The sequence below is a fragment of the Phascolarctos cinereus genome, unplaced genomic scaffold, assembly GCF_003287225.1.
Source record: "Phascolarctos cinereus isolate Bilbo 61053 unplaced genomic scaffold, phaCin_HiC Scaffold_3;HRSCAF=262, whole genome shotgun sequence".
Taxonomy (NCBI): Eukaryota; Metazoa; Chordata; class Mammalia; order Diprotodontia; family Phascolarctidae; genus Phascolarctos; species Phascolarctos cinereus.
This window is the reverse complement of record NW_027555736.1, coordinates 210156923-210184155: the sequence shown is the minus strand read 5'-3', so window position 1 is coordinate 210184155 and position 27233 is coordinate 210156923. Positions and strand designations below refer to the sequence as shown.

The following is a 27233-nucleotide window of genomic DNA, read 5'->3' as shown; positions in this document are numbered from 1 at the left end:
ATAAAGATAAGAAAATTTGTGATGTAATTAAAACAGTTCCCATATGATACATTCAAACCAGCTAGAAAGGAAAGACAGGATATTAGAAAGATTCTGGAAATACACATGGCAACCAATTAAAAACAGGGGGTGAAGTCAAAAGATGACCAAGGTTTCCAGCACTGGTGAACAGAAGAAAGGTAATATGATTAAAATAAATGAGGAAAAGAATTAGAAAAGCATGTTTTTTGGGAGAAGATGAGGAATTCAGTTTTTGAAAAGAGTTTGTGGTACTCGAAGAACAATGTGTAAATATGTCTATAGGTGATTAAAATGCAGGTTAAGAGTAGAAGACTGCTAAGGTAGGACATATAGATTTGTCTGTCATTTACGCAAGATAAGTGGATGAAATTACCAAGAGAGAAGATAGAGCAAGAAGAAAGCTGAGGAACAAGACCTTTAAGGAATCTGAATGTACGGGAGTGGGAAAAAGAATAGGAATCAATAAAGGAAATACTGTAGAGAAATATGTCAGAGATATAGAAATAAGCAGGGGAATGCAGTGCCATAAAAACTAAGAGAGAAGAAAGTAGTAAGAACAAGATGGAACAAGAGTTTCTAATACTATAGAGAAATTGAGGATAGGATAGGACTGGATTTGGCATTAAGTCAAAATGGACTTGAAGAATCAAAAAAAGAATCAAAATAGAGGCAAGGGAAGGGAAGGAAACGAGCCTATGCTATACCAGACATTGTGCTAAGTGTTTTACAAACATCTCATTTGATCCTCAGAACAACCCTGAAAGGTAAGTCTTGTTATTATCCCTATTTTATAGTTGGGGAAACTAGGGCAAACGGTAGTTAAGTGACTTTATCAAGGTCACAGTGTCTGAAGCTGGATCTGAATTCAAGTCTTCCTAACCATAGGCCCAATGCTCTACCCACTGCACCATCAAACTGCCTTAAAATATATCGAACAGCGGAATTAGCACACAGCACTGGAGCTGCCAAACACCACCGAAGACACATTTCAGTATATTAAACATAAATTTATAATTAGCTCAGTTTTTAAACTGGTTTGTTTTGTTTTTGTTGTGCTTGTTTTTTTAGCAGTCTGGGGGCAGGATCAGAGAAAGTAGATGACAGAAGTTACCTCTGGTTGAGGATTAGCAGGCAGAGAATGGCAGTAGGTCACATATAAGTAAGGTCACCGTAGGTAATTCATTAGTCACTACCTTAGAAGGAATCATCACAGTAGTTGACCACGAGGACAAGATTAAGTAGGGAGGCCCATAAACTGTATTAAGCCAGAGTATGGGAAGATAGCCTGGGAAAATGGAAAAGGATTCAGGGACTAGGGAGCAAAGCACAGGTTAATGTGAATTGAGGAACAGTAAAGAGGGGAAGGACAGAACTTGTTAGCCAAAGGGGGACATTTCAGAGAAGTAGAAAGATAGTATTTTTTTTTTGAGTTAGGAACAAGAAGTAATATCATATAGTGGAAAGACGGCGGGCTTTGAATCCCAGCTCTGACATCTATGTGAACTAGGGTTAATCTCTCTATGCCTCAGTTTCTTCACTGGTAAAGTAAGGAGGCTGGACTAGGTGACCTCTGAGACCCTGTTCCATTCTATTTCTGTGATTCTATGAATATGGACCCGGAGGGCAAAGTGAGATGGTGCTGGCTTCTTCTCCCAGCTTTTGCTCTGGTCTTTTACTTTGTTTGCATACCAACCAGAAAGAAACTTGGAAACATTTCACTGTCCCAATTTCTACACATTTCTTACAGTTTTTTTTTAAGCAGAATTCCCAAAATAGGTTTTGAGGACACAGGATTCCCCATTAGAGACTTAATTGAAGTCACAAGGAATTTCCTAGTCTAAGTCCTCTGGGATTATACACTTCAGATCTATATCAGATGTAGGCAGTTAAAACAACTTAACCTGTGGTCCCTGGACCTCAAGGGTTCTATGGATAGATTTCAGGGGTTCCATTAATTTGATTTTTTTTTTTAGTACTTTGATAATTCAGTTTGGATATAATTGATTTCCTTTGTAAGCCTATGTATTTTTTAAAATTCATTTAAAAACATTCTGAAAAGGGGTTCATAAGCTTCACCAGACTGTTACAGGGGTCCATGACACAAAAAAATTGACATAAGAATTCCTATTTTAGCTATTGCTGGATACTACCTAACTGGGTGTGGTAGTTTACAGATCTCAGCAATGCATTAAAAAAGCTACAGTTTCTCCTTTTAGGGAAAGACATGCTAGTGACTTCATCCCAGCAGATAACAGAAAGGGACAGCTGGTTCTGAAGAGGCTAGAAAGCTGAAGCCCAGCAGATGTCTGCAAAGAACAACCCAAAGACCACAAAACCAGTGGAGATGTAGACTCAACAGAAAACATCAGATGACAGTACCCGAAGTACTGTCTTCTTAGCAGTAAATTAATAGATGTAAGAACTTGACCTTCACTTTGTACTATAAATCTAATATAATTATTTAACATTTTGCACTACAGTTACTTGTGTTGCTATCTTTCTTCCTTATCAGACCTGAAGGAAGGAACCATTTCTTATCTAAACTAAGCTTCTTGGAGTAAAGCAAAGTACACTGTACACAGCAGGCAAGTAAATGAGAATTTCTTGTTGTTAAGGCGGGTGAGAAACTGTGAGATCAGGGTGTCTCATGAGTGCCCCAGTGGGGCAAACTATTTCTCCATTATAAGAACAAGCTGACCTCTGTAGCATTTCCCTTGTATGAACGGACTATCTTGTACTGATTCCCATAGCTACTGTATACGATCCAGAGGTCATGCTATAGATGTCAACTCCTGAGGCTACCTTGTACAAATAGGATGGCTATGCCAATAGTGAATGACGCCTGCACCCAAGGTACAGAAACTGTATGTCACGAAAAACACAATTTTTAATGTTTCTTTCTCATGTCTAAGACTAATTTCTCTACCAGTGCTGTGACTCCACCTATCCTCTCCCACGTCCTGAAGCATCTTGCTTTATCAATTATTTTCATATCATCACCATATCTTCAATCTTAAATTCTTCTCTTTACCCTGTAATCCCCCTGGAACAGGGGTGGGAAACCTGTGGCCTTCGAGGTCCTTGGGTGAGGCCTTTGGACTGAGTCCAAGTTTTACAGAACAAATCCTTACATTAAAGGGATTCGTTCTGTGAAGTTTTGCTTCAGTCGAAGGGCTGCACTTCAGGTCTATAGGGCAACATGAGGCCTTTAGGCTGCAGGTTCCCCAACCCTTTGAGTAACCATTCACTTTCATTTTTCAGTTCTGGAACCAGAGAATTCAGATTCATACAGGGGAGAAAACTTGACCTTTGTTTCCTTCTTGCCTTCTCTATTCAAAGTGGGCTAATTTTAGGCAGAGAACAGAAATTCCCCACACAAATCAGACATTTTTTTCCTAGTCCTCTAGATCACATTGAGGACAGACAAGACATTCCTTTTTAAGGTCGTGGGGACCCAGCCTTTTCCAGTTCTGTAAACCTAGAGGCAGATCCCCAGGTGTAGGGGAGAATTTGTCCATCTCTTAAAGAGCCTGTATGCCTTAGAGAGAAAGGGAAATCAGTAAGCACTTACAGTCATGCCTCTACTGGTGTCCCAGAGAGGGAAATGGCTGCATGTGTTCCCAAAACAAGGTATCCCTTGTCAAGAGGGAATTCCGCCAAAGGCCTTTTGCAGGCCCAACCCAGAGTCTATGGCAGGCTCAACAAAGAGTCCCGACAAGCCTTCCTAGTGCTTGTGGGACAACTCAGAGGCCGAGGGAAAGGGGGGAGGCTTACCTTGACTGGGGTGAAGGCTTGAGATTTCAAACATGCCCTATGTTGGGCACCATTAAATGATGCTGTTTTAGTGGTGCAGGGATCCCAAAATACAGAGGTTCAGGGAAGAGTTGTCTGGAAAGAATTTGTGGACTCCAGCAATCTTCTAGTCAAGTGACAAAAAGTTTACTGTAATGCTATATAGCGAGCAGAGCTCTTTAGGGAACTCCCAACCTAATGGGGGTGATGCTAAAGCTTATACAGCAAAAGAACAGTGAATGGTATGCCAAGTATGCTAATTAGGTAGTGACATACACTCTCTGTACCATGGATGCAGGTGTCATTCACTACTGGCATAGCCATCCTATGATAGCATGACCTCTAGATTGTATACAGTAGCTATGGGAATCAGTACAAGATAATCCTATTCATATAAGGGAAATTCTACAGAGGTCAGCACGTTCTTGTAACAAGGAGAAATAGTTTGCCTCACTGGGGCCCACTCATGAGTTATTTCCAGAGATAGGGTCTTTGGGCTGGGGAGAGATATGGGCCAAGCACTCCATCAGAAGGACGGTTAGTGAACAATAAAAAAGAAGTGGTGATTATACATAGAAAGTAAAGTTTCACTGAGAACAGCTCATGCCAAACTAGCTGCCTTTCTTTTACTTTCCTTCCTCACAACTGCTAGATGGGTAGATTGTGAAAAATTGCAGGTTTTCAGCAAAGCAGCTGGCAAAGTTTCTAATGCTATTCTTGTGGACAAAACATACAAAGCTATGGATTAGACAGCATAGATAGCTGGTTTTGGAAATGGATGAATGACCAGATCTCAAGAGCAGTTATTAACAAGTAGAAATCAATTTGCACTAAACTTTTTATTACAGTACCTAAATAGCAGTCTACACTGACCCTGTGTTGTTGAACAATTTTATTGATGACTTGGATAAAGTGAAAAGATGGCACGCTCATAAAATCTGTAGATAACACAAAACTGAGAGAAATAACTTAACACTGGATTAGATATCAGGATCCAAAAAGATGTTGACAAGATAGAACACTGAGCTGATAATCTAAAGAGATAACATTTAACAGAGAAAAATGTTAAGTCTTACATGAGTTTAAAAAAAAACAACCCGTCACAAGTACAAGATGGAAGAGGGATGGCTAAAAACTAGTTCATCTGAAAAGGATTCAGGGCTCTAGTGATTTAGTGAACTGCAAGCTCAATATGAATCAACGGTGACATATGGCAGACAACAAAGCAGAAGCAATCATCTACTACCATATACTAAAAGAATCAGTTTTCAGAAGACGAGAAGTAACACTCTCATAATATTCTTTTAAGATATTTGTGTTCACTTTTAGGAAGGACACTGACGGAGAGTGTCCAGAGGATGCTACTTATCCCTAAAGTACAACCGTTAGGAGACATGAGTACAAGTTGTGGAGAGGCAGATTTTAGCTTGTTATAAAGAAAATCTTCCTAACAATAGACGTATACACAAAGTGGAACAGGATGCCTTGTGAAGCAGTGGATTGTCTGTCACCTGAGGTGTTCACGGAAAAGCTGGTTGTTGGATCTTGTGGTAAGGGAGATTTTTAGTCAGGTACAGTTTCAACTAGATAGCCTCTGAGGCCTTTTACCACTTTGAGATTGTGATTGTGATTAAAGTAGCAAATCTCTTACCCTTCTTCAGTTTCCGGACAGCTAACATACAATGGCTAGGAGACAGATCCCATATTCTTAAGGTCTTATCATCACTTACAGTTGCACAAATAGGTAAATGAGGATGGGTAGCTAAACCCCATACATCTCCTTCCATGTGTCCCTATACAGAACAGAAAAATTAATTCTAATTCTTTAAACTGTAATTTAGCTTACATATTTAATGACCAAAAATATAATGGAAACACATCTCCATACATAAAATAAACTACATTTAATTTACAATTACTTGTACCTACTTACACCAATAATTAAAGAAAATAATATAATCAAAACAAATAAGAATTATTTTGCAGTATGTGTATCTCTCTCTCTCTCCTCTCAATTAGGATAAATCACTTAAATTCACATTAAAGCTAATTTACATTCCATAAACACTTTTAGTGACTAGATGTAAGAAGCAGACTCTGGAACAGCTGCCAAAAAGTTCAGCTATCTTGTCTCACCTCACACTTCCAGAATCTTTTAGGTGTTTCCATGAAAGTTCTGGGAAAGAGTTATAGTTATCTCTGAGAGTATGAACCTGCTAAATGTAGTACTTTGGCCCCTTGGCCAAAGTACATACATTGTAGATAATGCTGGGAAGTTTAGTGATACTTGAAATTATCAGATAATTATAATATTGTTGGAAAACAGTGAAAACTCTTCCTAATGTGACTTAAATCTTTCCTGCTAGCATTAAAGCTTTTTATCCTATCCTTTTCTGAAAAGGCACAGCATATGCATTTGAGAAAAATGTTAACTTTCAAGAATGGGAATATATATTCCTTAGGTTTTTCTAGTTCCAAATAAAAGGAGCAACATGCAAGTGTAATTTGACATTTCAAGCTTTAAACTGTAACGCTTTAAGACTTCAAAATATATGGGATTGCTATATATATATATATATTTATATACATATATATAAATACACACACACACACACACACACACACACACAGAGTTTTTCCACCACTGTAGACTGTAAGCCCTCCTTAATAGTTATAATAGTTAATCTTGACGAATCGCAACTAATAAAATAATGCTTCACTTGCAGGCCAGTCTGGAGATGCCCATCTCCTAATTTGGCTAAGACAGTGCTCTGTTTCTGAAGAAATTTGGACATTTTTAAATATACAGTCCTTCACTGGACACTTTGTAATACTTCAGCATTTAAATGCATATTACAGGGTTGAGCACATTATTAGAAGTAATACCCTTACTTGTAATACACAGTTAAGATCTAGTGTACCCTTAAAGAATCCTGCACTTTCCGTAGTGATATTGTACGTCCTTGTACAGAAAATAGTACTTATGAATTAAACTGCATAAAGTGATATAATGGATAGTATGCACATAGGAGTCAGCAAGACCTGAATTCAAACCCTGCCTCCCTCAGTAGCTGTGTGATCCTGAGCAAATCACATAATCTCTCTTAGCCCCATTTGTAAAATGCGGGAGGATCCTACTTCACAGGATTGTTGTAAAGATCAAGTGAGACAGTATTTGTAAAGAGCTTTGCACACGTTAAAGTGCTATAAAAATGCTAATTATTTTTTTTATTGTACTGTGTAACATGCCCATGCTATTACAGCAGTCATTAGTATCTCATATTTCTAATTGGTCACAAGTTATCTGAGCACAAGGAATATAAATTATCTTTACTTTGAAATACAATAATGTCAATCATATTCATAATGATCTCAGTCTTTAAATATGTAATATTTTATTACTTAAAAAAACTCCTTGGTATGACAGGACAATATGGGTACCATTAAAATAACTAAATTAGCCAGAAAATATGTAAAGTTCCCACAAGCAAGGGAACAGAATATTAAAGTGGAAATAATATTCAACTGGGTATCAAAAGACCTGGGTTCAAGTTTCAATTCCAAGACAAACTCATATGACTGTGGATAAATCACTTTTACTTCTCTAGGCCCAAGAGTCTCCATCATTAACATGAGGATGCTAATATCTGTATTATGCACTTCAGAGAATTACTAGGAGGATCAAATGTAATCATGTAGGTGCTTTTCAATCACAAATCACTAGATACATGTAAGCTATCATGATTATTACCAATAATAAAAATTAAGGAAGAAAAAAACTAAGTTTGTGTTAAGAAACATGACCACATTTTAAGGAGGAAAAAAGGGGACACCAGAGTTCTACAGCATACAGAAGGCTTGTATAAAAAAAAATTTCCTAAATGGGTAGTAAGATTTTTTTCTTCATTTATGACTTTCCATATTTTCTTATGTTAAATATATCTTGAAAACTTATATTCCTTAATTTTAAGTTTGAACAATAGTTTAAGTTTGTATTAACAGGGTTTTAGCAATCTATTTTTATAAATAGTGAAAGAAAAGGTTATAATCAGTTAAGAGTTCCAGAAAATATAGTCAGGTTCAAAAATATGGATAAATCAAATAAAACACATGAAATATAAATATAAACTGAATACCTTTTTTTAAAACCAAATTTCTTTTTTCTCTGGTGATCAGAAATACTTCAATAAAATTATCAGCAACTCGTTTACTTGGCAAAGTATATCATTTGTATCAACTCATTTGGTTACTGTATAATCTATATACATTAGTACAGACAAATAAGCATTTCTATGTTTCAGTAATGGCAATTTTCAATTCCTAGGCCATTTTCTCAGCATCCTATATAGCAGAGCCTCTAATAAATCAAATTACCATTCAAAGGAATAATATGAAAAAGTATATTAAAATTTAAAATTACCTGAACCAGCAGAGTAATTGGTCCACTTTTATCTACCTCCAGTATTTCGCCATTCTTCGTGCCTACTAAGATATGACCATGTCCTAATGATATGGCACGTATAGAGGGGTTGTCTTCTAAAAGAAGACCTGAAATGTAAAATGGAAGAATTCTAAGTAATATGTTACTTTAAAAAAATACAAAATACTTTCAATTATGCTATTTGACCATGACAACCTCAGATGATGAGGCAGTCTTCTCTTCCATCTTAAAAGTTCCAACAAACTGGCTATATTTCCCCTCTCTTCATTCAATAAAAACTAATCTAAGAATGAAGCTCTACTATCTTAATTAAAATGGACCTTTTTTTACCTTTACTTATACAGGGTTTTCTATCTTTATTATAATTTTTCTTTCTGATAATGTGGCATAAAACATCCTCTGCCAGTTTCACAAGAGTAGCTTCGCTCATCTCCACTCACCCCAATTCTACCCCAATACCAGGCTTCATCTTTCTCTACCTCTTCTACTGTGCTGGACAGTGTTTCTATCACTCCATCCTGAACTCATGGGTCTGAAGGAAAGAAGTCTACCTTCACTTGCTTACCCATTCCCATGGCCAGCTTGTTGCCCTAATACAATTATTCAACAACCTCTCCTCTGAAGTTCCTATATTTCGATTATTATACTCTCTTATAAGTCTTGGCTTTCATCTGTTGAACTCTAGGTCTGTCTTTACATATCTTAATGACCCAGACTGATTCAGTAGTTCTGGGTTTTCCATCAAATATTACTATGCTAACACTGTTGTCAGAGTTCCTTGACTTCACAATTCCTACCGGTTCTGTACATCTAGTCTATTTCAGCTAGCCATCAACATGGTCCAATATAAGACCTCACTATCACTCAAAACTGCTCCATAATTCAAGATCTGTTTGAGATCAGAAATTCCTCAATCATGTGAGTACTCCTTCCAATGGAGCAGACTGCAACTGATCCAAAACTTTCCATCACAACTACTGTTCATATCCTTCTGTAAATCCTACCCTATTCTTACCCCAGGGTAGGAAAGTGATGTGCACTTTCCATTAGGTTTCTTTACATTATATGAGTACAGGTTACCAATAAAGTACAAAGGCTAACCATTTGTTATTCCTCATTCTTGCTACATGACTGGTCCAAGACATCAAACCCTTAAATTTCCTCTCTTATCATAATCATTTGTTATTTTACTGCTTCTATTTCATTTGTCTTAACCTATTCTTCACTGTCACCTCTGCTCTTATTTCACATTATTCCATACTCAGGCTTGACCAATTGTCAGCTACTGAATGAATTTATGGACTAGTCTTCAATCTTTAATTCCTTATCCCTCCCACCTCACCTTTGACCTTCTACTAGTCCTGTCTGACTAATCTGCCTTCTCTGAATAATTCCTATAATTTCCATTCTTCACTCTTACCCTCAAGCATACAGCTATAATAGAAAAAATCATCAAGATGTGTTGACCAGATATGTACTATTTATTCTCAACTAGGCCTTCACTACTGTACTGTGATTCTTTTATCAATCCTTTCACTATCACATTTACCACATCTTTTGTCCTAAGTTACCTTACAGTTTCTTCATACAAAACCACCACTCCATTTCTTTTCTCTCAGCAGATAACCTTGCTTCCTATTTTACTAATATCAGCATGGTGCTTTGGAAAATATGCTGGATAGAGAATCATAGGACCTATGTTCAAATTCTTGCTCTGCCACTTATTACTTGTGTGACTTCGGACATGCCAAATAACTTCTCTGGTCCTCAGTATACTAATGTATAAAATCAGATGGCTGACCTAGAAGACCTCTAAGGTCCTTTTCATCTCTAAAACCTAAGCTCCTATAATCTAATATCTTTGTCTAGCCAATCTTTTGCCACTCTCAACTCATAAGACGGGATGACTTCCTCCTCACCTATTACTTTCACCTGTGTCACTGATGCTATCCCTCTTCTATCTCCTTCCAGAACTTGCTTCTTCAATCACCTCTTGCCTTTTCAATTTCTTCACAAGTTTGCTCTTTGTTCACAGCTCAAGCCTTTTGTTTAAACAAAAACAACTTCTCTTGAGCAAATTATTCTTTTTCCTTCCCTTCACTGTCAAACTTTGAGAAGGTGTCAACGTTTTCTATTTATCCCTCGTCTGTCATTAATTAGCTTTGTGACTTTGGGCAAGTCACTCAACCACTCTGGGTCTCAGTTCCCTCATCTATAATAAGAAGGTTAGGAAAGATGGACTCTAAGATCCTTTCCAGCTCTAGAGTTATGATCTTATGATTTCTAAACTATCTGTAATCTGGAATCTGTCTCCACTGCTCTACTGAAAATGCTTTCTTCAAGGTCACTAAAGACTCCTCTATCACAAAACCTAAGCGCCCCTTCTAGTCCTTAGCTTTCTTGACCCCTCACTTGGCTTTTCAGGCATACTGAACACTAATAGTTTCTCCTCCTACCTCTCTGACAATTTTTTTCTTTGTCTCCTTCCCTCATTCCACATTCACTCCCAACCCATAAACTGGTGATATTATCTTTTTCTTTTTTTTTTCTTTTTGGTGAGGCAGTTGGGGTTAAGTGACTTGCCCAGGCTCACACTGCTAGTAAGTGTCAAGTGTCTGAGGCCAAATTTGAACTCAGGTCCTGACTCCAAGGCTGGAACTCCATCCACTGTGCCACTTAGCTGCCCCAACTGGTGCAATTTTCAAGGCTCTGTCCTTGGTCGTATGAAGCTTCCCTCTCCAAACTCTCTTCTTGGTAAAAATGGAAGATAACTACTTCATGTTATTAAAAAGTTTCATGCTTTAGGCAGGGCTTGGTCTAGATCAGGGGTGCCTGCAGTGGCATACTGATGCTGCCTGGGCAGTAAGTTTCACATCTCTGGTCCAGATGACATTTGAAATCCCTTCTAACTTTAAGAGATTTTATAATCTCATCCATTCCCAAGGCTTTAGTCTCTTGAAAAGACCCTCCACATCTGTATTTTTAGCCCTGATTTCTCTCCAGAATTCCAGTTTTATATTTCTATTTTTTCCTATATATTACCACCTGGATATTCCATTTGCACCTCAGACCACATGTTCAAAAACTGAATTATCATATTCCATGTCATTCCTTTGCTCTCCTTACTAAGTTCCCTACCTCCTGTCAGCACTATACCTTTCCAAGTTACTAAGACTTGAAGGTCAACTTTAATTCTCTGTCATCCCATACATATAATCAGTGGTCCAGTCCAAGACTGGGAAAAATAGTTAATATAAAAAAAAACTTTGGAGTTTTAGGAAAGAACAAGTTTAATATGGCTCTGGATGGGTATGTCTTGTTCAAAAACAGCAAAAAGGTAAAGGGGTGGAGGGGCATTGGATTCCTTTAGAAGGTACACTAATTTGAAGAATTTTTTGAAAAATCAGAAGACAGCATAGTGGAAAACATTTGTTTGAAGATCAGTGGAAAGAATCTGTCAGACCACCTGAACAGAAAGGGAAAAGAAATGAGCAATTTAAGAAAAAGAACAAATCTGATTACAGAGGCTTGAAATAACAGTGATGGATTTTTTTCAATTAATTAGACACCTTCAGCAGCTCACTCTCTGTTAAAAGCAGAACAGGGAATAACTTGCTAACCTGCCTTAAACAAAATTCAATCTTTCAAAAACTAGTTGAAAGAACAAGGGGAGAATTCTATTCCATGTCTGATTCTCACTAAAAGGGAAGAACTGCTTGACAGAGTGGAAATAATGGGACTTTTTAACAAAGTACAAAAGGAAAGCTGGGCATAGTCTAAAATGCACCAAAGATTCTGGGAATGCAGATTTCGACATGTATCTACCACAAGCTAAAATTCTACAGAGGAAAGTCAGCTCAAGAGAGATGGAAAATCTCAAGAATGAAATTCTAATGACACAAAAAGAAGTAATTCTGATTAGGAAAAAAAATGGGAGTTATTTGAAAAGACTGAAGTAGCTGCATAGAGAACTCAACAACTCACTTTGATTTTAAAATACATGAACAGAAGCAAGAGAGGATAAAAACAAGTGTGGCACAATACTATAAGGAGTGCTACAATTCAATGAGTTACAGGGGTAAACAAAAAGAGTTTTTTTTAAAAGCTATATTAAAAGAAAGAGGAGTAGTAAAGAAAAGATAAGACTGGCATGGGTTCAATCATCATCTCCCTGTAAATAACCCCCAGAAATCTATACACAGCCCTAATTTCTCTCCTGAGGTCCAGTCTTCCCATCACTGTCTACTAGACATTTCAAAATGACAATACCCTGTAGACATCTCAAACTCAATTATGTCCTCAGTCATTCCTTACTCTCACTTACTGCATGTATCCAATCATATCATTTCATTTTTATCTTGCAACATCTCTCATCTAGACCCTGTTCTCTCCAATGGCATAGTCACTACTCTACTTCAGAAGCTGATCACCTCTCATCTGAACTACCGTAGGAAACTCCCAATTGGCCTCCCTGCTTCAAGTCTCTCGCCATTCCAAACCATCTCCCACATAGCTGCCAAAATGATTTTTTTTTTTTAGGTAATTGGCGGTTAAGTGACTTGCCCAGGGTCACACAGCTAGTAAGTATCAAGTGTCTGGTCTGAGACCAGATTTGAACTCAGGTCCTCCTGAATCCAGGGCCGGTGCGCTACCCACTGTGCCACCTAGCTGCCCCCTGATTTTTTTTAAAGTACAGGTTTAAACATGCAACACCCACCTCCCCCTAATACACACATATTCAGTAAACTCTGGTGGCTCCCTATTATCTCTAAGATCAAATATAAACTTCTTTGTTTGGCCTTGAAAGTTCTCCACAAACTGGTTCTATTCTATACTATATTTCTAGCCTTCTCACACATTACTCCCTTCAATGCACTCTAAGACACAGTCTGTTATTCTTCATATATGACATTCCATCTCTCATTTTTGCGTTTGTGCCTGCTGCCCCCTCTTTCCTTACACCTCTTGGAATCCCTGGTTTCTTTGAAGACTCAGCTCAAGTACTACCTGCTGCATTAGACCTTTGCTATGCCTCTAGCTGCAAATGTCTTTCCCTTCAAGGTAACATTTTTAACTGCTTTATATGAATCATATAAAAGTGCTTTATATATATATATATATATATATATTTAATATATACTAATATATGTACATGTTGTCTCAGAAAGTAAGATTCTTGAGGGATCTTTGTCTTTGCCTTTTCAGCGCCTGGAACACAGTAGGCATTACTGAATGCCTGACTGATAGGATGAGATAAAGATGACTGAGAAAAGAGATAAGACAAAGATGTTCTCAAACTACTGGCCTTCTCAATGAGGTGGGCCTGGAGAGGGAGGAAGGGAGAGAATTTGGAACTCAAAGTTTTAAAAATGAATGTTAAAAATTGTTTTTACATGTAACTGAGGAAAAATAAAAATAAAATACAATATATAGAAACAAAAAAAGACAAAGATGTTAAATTTTTATTCTGCTTCTGGTTTTTTCCTTCTGCAAAGGGAATATCCTTTCAGCCGAACAAAAAATGGCTAACACACAAAAGATACCAAATAAAAATTAAATAGTAAAAGAGATGAATTCAAGTCATCTGACTGAGTTGAACCATCTTCTCTGATACTGAAAAAAACAGAACATTAGACTAAGTGATTGCAAATGATCTTTAAAAGACTATGGAGGAAAGCAGATGTAATGCAGTACTGGGAAGGAATAAGCATTACCCTGATTTTCTAGAAAGGGATATCTATAAACAACAGGCCAGAGTGAGTTTAACTTCAATTCCTGGCAAAATGGTTACTGAACAGAGGGAAAAGGAAGTGATAATGATCAGATGGTTTCAGCAACAACAGGTCATGCCAAAGTACGCTATTTCCTTTTTTACATTACTAAACTGGTAAATAAGAGGAATGCTGAAGGTATCATTCACACAGATTTTAGGATGGCATTTATAATTAAGCTATTTTTGTAGACAAGACAGAAAGATGTGGGCTAAGCGATAAGACAATATGATGACTTTGGAACCCCAGCCGTTTGTACTTGGTCCTAAGCTATTTAATATTTTCTATTCATTACTTGGGTAAAGGCATAGATGACATCTTTATCAAATATGCAGATGGCGCAAAGCTGGGAGAGCTAGCTAATATTGTGAATGATGGTCAAGATCGAAAAAGAGCTTGATGGGTTACAGCACTGGGATATATCAAATTAGATGAAATTTAAGAGGGATGAATGAAAAATCCTACTAGAGTTAAAAAAAAAATCTTTTCAATTAGAAGTCAGTTAAAAAGTAATTTGAAGAAGATATGCGTACATGGAGGAAGGGGTTAGTGGACTGCAAATGCAATATGAGTTAACAGAATAATATGGCAACCTAAAAGCTGATGTAATATTAATTTTCATTAATAGACTCATAACTTTCAGAATCAAATAGGTGAAAATCTCTCTATATTCTGCCCTGATCAAACCACATGTGGAATAAAATATTCATTATTACAGTTGACAATTTAGGAACGGCAATGATAAGCTAGAGAATAGGGCAACCATAATAGAGAAAAGCCTTGAGTCTAAGCCATACAAGGATCTGGAAGGAAATGCAGGTATTTAGTCTCAATAAAAGAAAATGGAAGAGGGAAAATGATGTCTGTCTTCACATCTGAAAAGTGGTCTTTTGGAAGATGGATTAGACTCAGTCTGCTTGGCCTGAAGCAGAAGAATTGGTAGAAGTCGTAAAAAGGCAAATTTTGGTCTGGCGTCCCAAAAATCTTCCTAACAATCAGTTATATAAAAGTGGAGTGGATTTTTTTCAAGATGTTCTGGGTTTCACTACATTTTGGGTCTTTAAAACTGAAATTCTGTGGTTCTATATTTAAAGTTTGTTTATTTTTATCTATATTTTGTGGAAGACTAGAGCCATACTGAGATGTCAAGCAGACAAGAAAAAGCTACTATGTGATGGATGTGTTCAAGTGACTACTGCTCCTTAAAAAAATAGAAAAAAATTTTTAATTAACTTCTGTAGTGATGTGCTAAATTAAAACAATGAATTGACATATTATTCTTAAAATAACTATATGGAACATTTTAATATAAGACCATCACGAACGTAGAACCTCTACATTCTGTCTCTTTTAAAGACAAAAAATACCAAGGAGGAAAACAAGATAAGGCATTAATATCTAGTAAGTACACTAAATTTAGATCACCTTTAGATCCTGGAGCTAAAGAAGCTCTTTTGATGGCATAGGTTTTGAGGCACCTTTCAAAGGAATCATCCCAGAGAGCCACTACTCCATCCTTTCCTCCAGTTATAAAGCCCTGTAAAAATCAAAATGTACAAGCTGCATGAGTTTTGAAAGCAAATGTATGTACAATTCTTATCTCCTTTATTAGACTGTATCCTCCCTAAGAGCAATAATTTATCTCATTTCTCATTTATCCTGGGACCTAGCACAGTATCTTGCACATGGGCTTAATATTATTGAACAAATTAGTTTTATAAGCAGTTTATGAATCTCAGAAATGCATAAACATGGACTAGTTTTCAATCTTTAATTCCTTATCCCTCCCACCCCACCTTTGACATTCTACTAGTCCTGTCTGATTAATCTGCCTTTTCTGAATAATTCCTATAATTTCCATTCTTCACTCTTACCCTCAAACATATAATGTGAAAACCATGTAAGTAATAGTGTAGAAATAAAAATGTAATACGTTGTTATAAAAAAGCAGAGGAAGCCAACGTTCCATGGTGGATAAGAGATGCTACTGCCACTTATGCGTCAAACAGAAAGCACAGTTTACCAATCCAGCAGCAGCAGGGTTCTATAATGTTGAATATGAGATAAATGACATAAAGCATGTACTCCAAAGACCCACTATTTTCTTTGACTGGCTCTCCCTCCCTCCACCAATGCAGATAATCACACACCTTCAGTACCTTAGGAGCTTCTGTGGCTGAAAAATTCATCACCTTATGCCAAGTGACAAACCTCTTTGACCTTAGGCTACTTTCTCACATATCAAATATGCAATCTATTTCCAAAACTTTATTTGAAGTTTGGTAGAATCTACCAGAAGTTTTGTTTCAATGACACAGCCTTCAAAAACTCCACACATAATGAGGCATAAGAATAAGATATGAGATAATTACCTAAATTATATTCGTTAGAGGCCCATTTTCCTCCCATCTTTCATAAACATATTCTGCAAAAGATTTTACTTCCTGAGAGATTCAGGGATCTTTTAGCTATCAAGGACTTATGAAAATTAAACTCTGACAAGGTCTGGAAGTGAAGTTTAATCAATACAAGAAGTCCAACCATCATCTTTTCCTCTTTAATAAGCAGGAAAGCAAGATAAAAGAATCAAATTTAAAATAACTACTTGGGAGTCTACTTGCCAAGACACACATAGAAAATACATGAACACTATGACAAAACATACTTTACACAAATAAAGCAAGGTCTAAATAACTGAAGAAATATTGATTACTCAAGGTAAGCCAATACAATAAAACAATAATACTATTTAAATTAATTTACTTATTCAGTGTTATAACAAACTATCAAAAAATTACTTCATTACTTATAGCTAAAAACAAACAAACACCAACGAAATTCATTTAGAAGAATAAAAGGTCTAGAACCTCAAGTGATAAAAGGAGACCTAGCAGTAATCATCAAAACAATATGGCACTACACAAGAAATACAGACATTGGTTTATCAGGGGAACAGATTGAGAACAATATACAGAAACAAACGAGCACAGCAGCCTAGTGATACACAAACATCTCCCTCACATCACATACCAAAATAAGCTCCAAATGGTATATGAATTAGACATAAAGGGTGACGTATTAAACAAATCAGAAGAATGAGAAAAAATTCATGACAAATAAGAAATGAAGAAGATGACAGGAGGTAAAACAGATGGTTCTGATTACTTATAATTAAAAAGTTTTTGTACAAACAAAACCAGTGTGACTAAAAATAGAGGAGAAGCAATTTCCACTTCTTTGCCACCACAAAAAGAGCTGCTATAAATATTTTTGTTTTAATAGGTCCCTTCCCTTTCTTTTTAAAAAAAATCTCTTTGGGATACAGACCTAGTAGTCATATTGCTGGGTCAAAGGATAGACACAGTTTTACAGCCCGTTGGGCATAGCTCCAAACTGCTCTCCAGAATGGTTGAGTCAGTTCACAACTTCACCAACAATAATGCATTAGTGTCCCAGTTTTCCCACATTCCCTCCAACATCTATCATTTTCATTTTCCATCATATTAGCAAATCTGATAGGTATGAGGTAGTACCTCAGAGATGTTTTAATTCACATTTCTCTAATCAAAAGTGATTTAGAGCATTTTTTCATGACTACAGATAGCTTTGACTTCTTTATCTGAAAACTGCCTGTTTGTATCCTTCAACCATTTATCAACTGGGGAATAACTTGTATTCTTATAAATCTGACGCAGTTCTCTATATATTTGAGGAATCAGAGACACTTGCTGTAAAAATTGTTTCCCAGCTTTCTTCTTTCCTTCTAATCTTGGTTGCATTGGTTTTGTTTGTGCAAAACCTTTTTAGTTTAATATAATCAAAATTGTCGATTTATATATTATAATGCTCTCTATCTCACGTTTGGTTATAAATTCCTTCCTTGTCCACAGACATCACAGGTAAGCTATTCCATGCTTCCCTAATTTGCCCACAGTACCAATTTTATATTTAAATCATGTACCCATTTTGACCATATCTTAATATACAGTGTGAGATGTGGGTCTATAACTACTTTCTGCCAAACTATTTTCCAGTTTTCCAAGCAGTTTTTTCAAATGTTGAGTTCTTGTCCAAAAAGCTCTGATCTTCAGGTTTATACTAGATTACCATGGTCACTTATTAATCTCATTGAGAGTATCATACTTACAATTTTTGCATCAATATTCATTAGGTAAATTGGTCTGTAGTTTTCTTTCTTTATTTTGGCTCTTCCTGTTTTAGGCATCAGCACCACGTCTATGTCATAAAAGGAATTTGGTAGGACTCCTCCTTTGCCTATTTTTTTCAGATGCTTTATATAGTATTGGAACTGAATGTTCTTTAAATGTTTGGCAAAATTCACTTATGAATCTATCTTGCCCTTGATGGTTTGTTCACTTTCTTTTCCTAAGGTGGGGTTATTTAAGTATTCTATTCCCTCTTCTGCTAATCTGGGCAATTTATATTTTTATAAACATTCATCCATTTTGCTTAGATTGGTATATTTTGTGGCATACAATTGGGCAAAACAGCTCCTAATAATTGCTCTAATTTATTCTTCATTGGTGGTGAATTCATCCTTTTTATTCTTGATATTGGTAATTTGGTAATTTGATTTCATTCCTTTTTAAATTAACCAAGAGTTTATCTATTTTATTGATTTATTCATAAAACCAGCTCCTAATTTTTCATTTATTGGTTGAACAGTTTTCTTATTTTCAATTTTATTCATCTCTCCTTTGATCTTCAGGATTTCCAAATTTGGTATTTAACTGAGTACTTTTAATTTGTTCTTTTTCTAGTTTTTTTTAACTGCATGCCCAATTCATTGATCTGGTCTTTCTATGTTTCACTGATGAGATTTAGAGATATACAGAGATTTAGCATTTAGAGATATAATTTTTCGGGGGCGGAGCCAAGATGGCAGAGTGAAAGCAGTGACTTGCTTGAGCTCTCCCCCAAACCCCTTCAAATACTCATTAAAAATGGCTCTAAACAAATTCTGAAGCAGCAGAACCCACAAAAAGACAGAGTGAAACAAATTTCCAGCCCAAGACAACCTGGATGATTGATCAGAAAGGTGTATCGTGCCGGGGCTGGGAGCGCAGCGCAGCGTGGGCACGCAGGCCGCAGCAAACCTGGAGCAGGCCTTAGAGGACTGAATCGTGGGCAGCTGTGGAGGTTTCCAGACTTCAATCCACCAATGCCAAAGAAAACTTAGAAGGTCAGTGGGAAAAATCTGTTTCTGTCTGTGGTCAGAGAGGAAGGCGTGCTCTCAGCTCATTCCCCAAGAGCCTGGCCCTGGGCGGGGGGCAGCTGCTTCCGGCCCACAGACTGAGGGGGAATCCAGTGGCTGATCAGAGAGGGACTGCAGGGATCTCTTTGCCTGAGGCAGGAATCTCTTGCTTTGCCCGTGTGGCTCTGGGCCACCGTTCTGGGCGGCAGTGCTGGAGTGAGGAGGAGCGCTGGCGTGGTGGAGCTTGTAGTGGCTGTGGAGACGAACCCCTCCTCACAGTTATGGGACAGAAAGAAATACTTGTGGTCACAGGCCAGGAAAGGAGTAAACACCTCACACCTTATCATACCACCTTGCAAGAACTGAAAATTTACAGGTCCCTAGAAGTAGCTCTGAAAACAGCTACACAAACCCCTGAAGCTTGGGACAGTACACTCTCCACAATGGAAGCAGACTCTTACCTTAACAAAGAGTTTAAAACTCAAATAATTGGCTGGGATCATGAGCAAACCTTGCAAAAAGAGTCAGACTATATTATCTTACTTTGGTGAAAAAGAAGATCAAAATATACAACCAGAAGAAGACAACAAAATCAAAGCTCCTACATCCAAAGCCTCCAAGAAAAATATGAATGAGTCCCAGGCCTTGGAAGAGCTCAGAAGAGATTTTGAGAAGCAAGTAAGGGAAGTAGAGGAAAAACTGTGAAGAGAAATGAGAGTGATGCAAGAAAAACAAGTCAACAGCTTGCTAAAGGAGACCCAAAAAAATACTGAAGAAAATAACACCTTAAAAAACAGCCTAACCCAAATGGCAAAAGAGGTCCAAAAAGCCAATGAGGAGAAAAATGCCCTAAAAAGCAAAATTGGCCAAATGGAAAAGGAAGTCCAAAAGATTACTGAAGAAAATACTTCCTTAAAAATTAGAATAGAGCAATTGGAAGACAGTGACTTTATGAGAAATCAAGACACCGTAAAACAAATCCAAAAGAATGAAAAATTAGAAAACAATGTGAAATATCTCATTGGAAAAACAACTGACCTGGAAAATAGATCCAGGAGAGAGAATTTAAAAATTATTGGACTATCTGAAAGCCATGATCAAAAAAAGAGCCTAGACATCATCTTTCAAGAAATTATCAAGGAAAACTGCCCTGATATAGTAGAACCAGAGGGCAAAATAGAAATGGAAAGAATCCACAGATCTCCTCCTGAAAGAGATCCCCAAAGGAAAACTCCTAGGAATATTGTAGCCAAATTCCAGAGTTCCCAGGTCAAGGAGAAAATATTACAAGCTGCCAGAAGGAAACAATTCAAGTACTGTGGAAACACAATCAGGATAACACAAGATTTAGCAGCTTCTACATTAAAGGACTGCAGGGCATGGAATATAATATTCTGGAGGGCAAAGGAGATGGGATTACAACCAAGAATCACCTACCCAGCAAAACTGAGTATAATCTTTCAGGGGAAAAAATGGTCATTCAGTGAAATAGAGGACTTTCAAGCATTCCTGATGAAAAGACCAGAGCTAAACAGAAAATTTGACTTTCAAATACAGGACTCCAGTGGAACATGAAGAGGTAAACAGGAAAGAGAAATCATAAGAGACTTATTAAGATTGAACTGTTTACATTCCTGCATGGAAAGATGATATTTGTAACTCATGAGAACTTTGTCAGTATTAGGGTAGTTGAAGGAAAAAAATTGTATGTATGTAAATATAGATAGATAGAGGGCACAGGGTGAGTTGAAGATTAAGGGGTCATATCTGGAAAATAAAATGAAGGGATGAGAGAGGATGATACTCAGAGAAGAAAGGGAGAGGTAGAATGGGGTAAATTATCTCACAAAAAAAAACAGAAAAGAAAAGTCTCACAGTGGAGGGGAAACAGGGGAAGGTGAGAGGGAATGAGGGAATCTTATTCTCATAGGATTTGGCTTAAGGAGAGAATAACATACACATTCAATTGGGTATGGAAATCTGTCTTACCCTACAGGAAAATAGGGGGAGAAGGGGACAAGAGAGCAGGGGGGTGATAGACAGGTGGGCAGATTGGGAAAGAGGGTAATCAGAAGCAAATACTTCTGAGGAGGGACAGGGTCAAAAGAAAGAATAGAATAAATGGGAGGGCAGGATAGGATTAAGGGAAATAGAGTTAGTTTTTCACAACATGTCTACTAAGGAAGTGTTTCGCATAACTGCACATGTACAACCTATATTGAGTTGCTTGCCTTTTCAATGAGGGTGGGTGGGGAGGGAGGAAGGGAGAAAATTTGGAACTCAAAGTTTTAAAAACACATATTTTTAAAAAAATGTTTTCACATGCAACTGGGAAATAAGAAATACAGGAAATGGGGTACAGAAGTCTATCCTGCTCTATAGGAAAACAGAAGGGGAAGGGGATAACAGAAGGGAGGGGGGAGAGATAGAAGAGAAGGCAGACCAGGGGAAGGGGTATTCAGAATGCATGCCATCTTGGGGTGGGGGGAGGGGTGAGAAATTTGGAACTCAAAAACTTGTGGAAGTGAATATTGAAAACTAAAAATAAATAAATTTATATTAAAGCTAAAAAAAAAAAGAGAGAGATAATTTTTCCCTGAAGTATTGCTTTGGCTATATCCCATAAATTTTGGTAAGCTGTATCATGGTTGTCATTCTCTTTGATGAAATTACTGATGGTTTCTATAATTTGCTCTTTGACCCACACATTCTTTAGAGTTAGATTATTTAGTTTCCAACTAATTTTTAATCTTTCTTTCTCTGGGCAAGTCATTTAACCTTGATTTACCCCCCCCCAAAAAAAAGCCCCCCACTATAGTGCAGCATTCTGGTTTTTAAATCTAATCAGTTTCCATTTTATGGGTGAATTCATCCCCTCACATTCACTGTTATGATTACTGTGTATTTCCCTCCATCCTATTTTTCCAACTGATCCTTGTCTCTCCTTTTCTTCCCTTTCACCTTGCCTCTCTCCTCACCAGTGTTTTGCTTCTGCCTTCCCCAATCTGCCCTCTCTTCTATCAGTCTCCCCCCCTTTCATATCCCTTTCCCCTCCTACTTCCCTATAAATTAAAAGATTTCAAACTGAGTGTTTTTTTTATTCCCTCTTTGAGCCAACTCTGATGGGGAATAAGGTTCAAGTATTGCCTCCCCCCCACTCTACCTTCCCCCCTCCACTGTAACAGCTGTTTTGTACCTCTTTTATGTGAGACAATTTACCCCATTCTACCTTTCCCTTCCCCATTCTCCCAATGTGTCCCCCTCACTCCTTAATTTTGTTTTTTGTATATCATCCCATCATAGTCAACCGACACCTGTGCCCTCTACCTGTATGTACTGCTTTTAACTACCCTAAGAGTGATAAGGTTCTTAAGAGTTATAAGTATTATCTTCCGGTATAGGTATGTAAACAAACAGTTTAATCTTACTGACTTTATGTTTTCTCTTTCCTATCTATATTTTTAGGCTTCTCTTGAATCTCATAGTTGAAAATCAAATTTTCTGTTCAGCTCCAGTCTTTTCTTTAGGAATGTTTGAAAGTCCTTTATTTCATTGAAGATCCAAGATCCATTTTTTCTGCTTAAAGATTATACTCAATTTTGCCAGGTAGGTAATTCTTGGCTGTAATTCCAGCTCCTTTGCCTTCCAGAATATCATATTCCAAGCTCTCTGATCCTTTAACATAGAAGCTACTAAATCCTGTGTAATGCTGACTGTGGCTCCATGATATTCAAACTGTTTCTTTTTTGCTGCTTGCAGTATTTTCTCCTTGGCCTAGAAACTCTGAAATTTGGCTATTATTCTTCAGAGTTTTCATTTTGGGATCTCTTTCAGGAGGTGATTGGTAGATTGTTTCAATTTCCTATTTACCTTTTGGTTCTAGGACATCAGGGCAGTTTTCCTTAATAATTTCTTGAAATACAATGTATAGGCTCTTTTATTAATCATAGCTTTAAGGCAGTCCAATACTTCTCAAATTATCTCTCTTTGATCTATTTTCTATGTTCAGTTGTTTTCCAGTGAAATATTGACCATTTTCTTCTATTTTTTCATGCTCTTGATTTTGTTTTATTGTTCCTTGACGTCTCGTGGATTCATTAGCTTCCACTTGCCCAATTCTAATTTTTAAGGAATTATTTTCTTCATTAAGCTTCTGTATCTCCTTTTCCACTTGTTCAATTCTACTTTTTAAGGGAGTTGTTTTCTTCAGTGATTTTTTATACATCTTTTCTCTTTTCTTGTGATTCCTTTACTGTTCACTTTCTTTTCATGATTCTCTTGCATCACTCTCATTTCTTTTCCTGATTTTTCTTCTACCTCTCAATTGATTTTTTTCTTAATTGAATTTTAATAGGTTTTCTGAGATTCTAGGAGTTGTTATTGGGGCTGACACCAAATTACATTTTTCTTAAAGGCTTCACATTGTAGCCACTTATTGACATTGTTGTCTTCTGAGTTTGTGTTTTTATTTTCCCTGTCACCATATTAACTTTCTATGTGCAGGTTATTTTTTATTGTTTGCTCATTTTCCCAGCCTATTTCTTGACTTTTAATTTTATATTAAAGTTGGGCTGAGGTGTACTATCCCAGGCTTCAGGTTTCTCATGCTGCTGTTTTCAGAGCTAGTTCTAGGGACCTCTAAGTGTTTGGTTCTTCCAAGGTGGTATGATTTAAAGGGAGGTATGGTCATTGCTCTCCTGGCTTGTGCTCTGCATTCTGCATGACCATAAGCACTCTTTTCCACCCTGGGCCTATGACTAAGATCACTGCTCCCCTGAGTCTCCATATTCTAGTGTGCTGGTATTCCTCCTCACCCTGAAATTGTGACCAAAGTCTCTGACCAGAATCCCCATTTCTGCAATGCAAGAATTCTGCACCCAGTGCCAGCAAAGTGTCCCCTGTAATCAAACTCCTTCTGACCAACTGTTCAGCCCCCTCATTATCTGTGCGCTAAGAGCACTGGGAGTTGGTGCTGTTGATTCAGTTGCCCCCAAGGCCTGCACTAGCTTGCTCAGGGGCACTGGGTCTTGATGCTGGCTTGAACCAGGTGCAGGGCCTCACTGCTGGCTTGCTGGGGAGCAGTCTGCTGCTGGCTTGCACAGGATGCCTGTGCTGAACTGTGGTCCACTCTCACCTTAGTGAGACAGACTTTTCCTGTCAACCTTCCAAATTGTCTTGGGTTGGAAAATTATTTCACTCCATCCTTTTGTTGGTTCTGCCACTCCAGAATTCATTTTGAGGTGTTATTTTAAAGGTACTTGTGGGGAAATTTGGGAGAACTCAGGCTAGTTCTTGCCTTACTCTCCCATCGTGGTTCTGTCCTCTCCAATTAATAAATTGTTGAAAGACATGAACAGGTACCTTTCAGAAGAAGAAATTCAAGCTTTCATATTCATGCATATGAAAAAATGCTCTAAATTACCAACAATTAGAGAAATGAAAATTAATACAACAGTCAACAAACATTTATTAAATACCTACTAAATGCCAGGCAATGTGCTAAATGCTGGGGATACAAAGAAAGGTAAAAAATAGCCCCTGACCTCATGGAGCTTACAGTGTAATGAGGGAGATAACACGAAAACAAAAATAAACAAAATACATACAAGAAAAATTAGAGGTAATTACCAAAGGGAAGGCACTAATGGGTGGCAAAACATTTCTTATAGTAAGTAGGATTTTACCTGAGACATAAAGGAATCCAAGGAAGTTAGAAGGCCAGATCAGCAAAGTTGACAAAAAAAAAGCAAAATGAAAAATGCTAGATGGGCTTTGGGAAAACAGGGACATTACTGTACTTCTGGTGGAACTGTTAAATGGTACAGCCATTTTGGAAAGCAATTTGGAACTATGCACCCTAAATTATTAACCTGTGCACACCCTTTACTTTGGATATACAATTAGGTTTCTTCTGGGAAGAGACAAAAGAAAAAAGGATCTAACATGTACAAATACATTTATTAACAGCTTTTTTATAGCAAAGAATAAGAAACTAAGCAGGTGCTCATTAAATTGAGGAATGGCTGATCAAATTACAGAATATGAATGTGAAAAAATACTATTGTGCCATAAGAAATGACAAATGAGATGGTATCGTAGAAACCTGGGGAGACTTGTAATAACTGATGCAAAGTGAAGTGAACAGAAACAGGAGGAAAATGTATATAATAACAACATCACTGTAAAGACAAACAACTTAGACTTTAGAACTCTCATCAAGGCAGTGGCCAACCATAATTCCAGAGGAATCTTGATGAAACATAATATCCATCGCCTGTCAGAGAAGTGAGTACAGATTGCAACTTGTTATTGTTAAAGAGATAGGACCAATGGAGAATTTGTTTTGTTAACTAGACATTTTTATATAGTGGTTTTATTTCTCTTTCTTAAAAAGTGTGTGTGGGGAAATGAGAGAAAAGTCACATTTTTGTTGACTTAAATTTTCTGAATTAATTCTAAAAAACAAAGCATCAGAGAAGAAATTGAAACAAAGAATAAACTACAAGCCATCTTATTTATTTTAATTACTTAACTGCTTTCCCAATTCAATCCTCACTTTGACAGCAGATCCATTTTCAACTGCAGCCATTACAGAGTTAGTTTTCAAATAGCACTATTTCACTACATAATTTATCAGAACTACACAATCTCCATAACACCAAGAAAATAACCCTCTAATAAAACTTTTGCTTGAAAATTTTCCACGGTAACATTTCTTAACAAATAATTTTTAAGTCTAAATAAAAGTGAACCTAGGACAGTTATAATTTGTACCCCCCCAAAATAAGCATATGAATTACACAGAATCACACAGGAGAATATAAGGAGGTGGAAAAAGACTCAGATGTCATCCAGTTCAACTTGCACTAAACAAAGAATCTTTTTAAAGCATTTTTGACAACAGTTATCTGTCCTCCAATTCATGATGTGAAGATGACAGGAAGATGCCTTCCCAAAGCAGCCCACTGCACTGTACTCCTCAATAGCTCTAACTGACAGTAATCTGTTCCCTGCTTTAAGCCCAAATATGTCTCTCTACAACCTCTGCCCCTTGTTCCAAGCTCTGCCTTCTGTGGCCAAACAGAATAAGTCCAATATCTCCTTCCCATGACACTCAAACACTCAAAGGCAGAAACTATGCACTTTCCCCATCTAAGACATTCAGTTCCTTCAAGTGATCCTTACTCATCATGATCTCAAAACTCATCACCCTAGCTACCCGCGTCGAGATGCTTTCTAGGTCCTCAATGTCATCAGTAATATTATCTCTGTGTGTGTGTATGTGTGTGTGTGTGTGTGTGTGTGTGTGTGTGTGTGTGTGTGTGTATGGATATAGATACAGATATATGGATATATATGGATATACATATTTGTGTATATATGTATATACACACATATGTGTGTATACATGGGAAGTTAGAAAGAATATACATAGCAAGTTAGAGACAGATCTCTAGTGGAGTGTACATGACATCTGTCTTTGGGTCTGTACTATTTAAAACTTTTAACCATCACTTCAAGGCATAAACGACATCCATATCAAATTTGCAAATGATTCAAAGCTGAGAAGGACAGCTAAGACTCTGGAAAAGAGGTCATAATCCAAAAAGAATTCGACAAGCTAAAATGATAGTCTGAATGTGATAAGATGAAAGGTCAGATTTAACAGCAATAACTGTGGTCACACTTGGGTTTAAAAAACATATTCACAAGTATAAGGGTAGACACTGCTAGACAAAAGTGTGAAAAAGATAAAGAGTTTTAGTGGACAGGAAGCTAAATATTTTTATCAACAACGTAATCTGATATCCAGAAATGCTAATGTTATATTGAGAAGTTAGTGTGTAGAAGGAAAACGGGTTTGCTTGGCCCTGGTCAGACTGTAGTTGTTTAATATTGTTTACAGCAGGGGCAGCTAGGTGGCACAGTGGATAGAGTTCCAGCCTTGGAGTTAGGAGGGCCTGAGTTCAAATCTGACCTCAGCCACTTGACA

General features: G+C 37.2%; 1 protein-coding gene across 2 annotated transcripts in view; it reads right to left on the bottom strand.

Annotated features, from left to right (window-relative positions):
- The window catches only part of EML5 (EMAP like 5), a 182843-nt gene that overhangs the window by 62721 nt on the left and 92889 nt on the right, over positions 1–27233 (bottom strand). For both annotated transcript variants that reach the window (XM_078151443.1, XM_078151444.1), the window contains exons 19-21: positions 15451–15562; positions 8234–8361; positions 5465–5606 (exon numbers count right to left, since the gene is read on the bottom strand). In XM_078151443.1, the coding sequence (XP_078007569.1) occupies positions 5465–5606; positions 8234–8361; positions 15451–15562 (382 nt within the window). The remainder of the gene's footprint in view (positions 1–5464; positions 5607–8233; positions 8362–15450; positions 15563–27233) is intronic.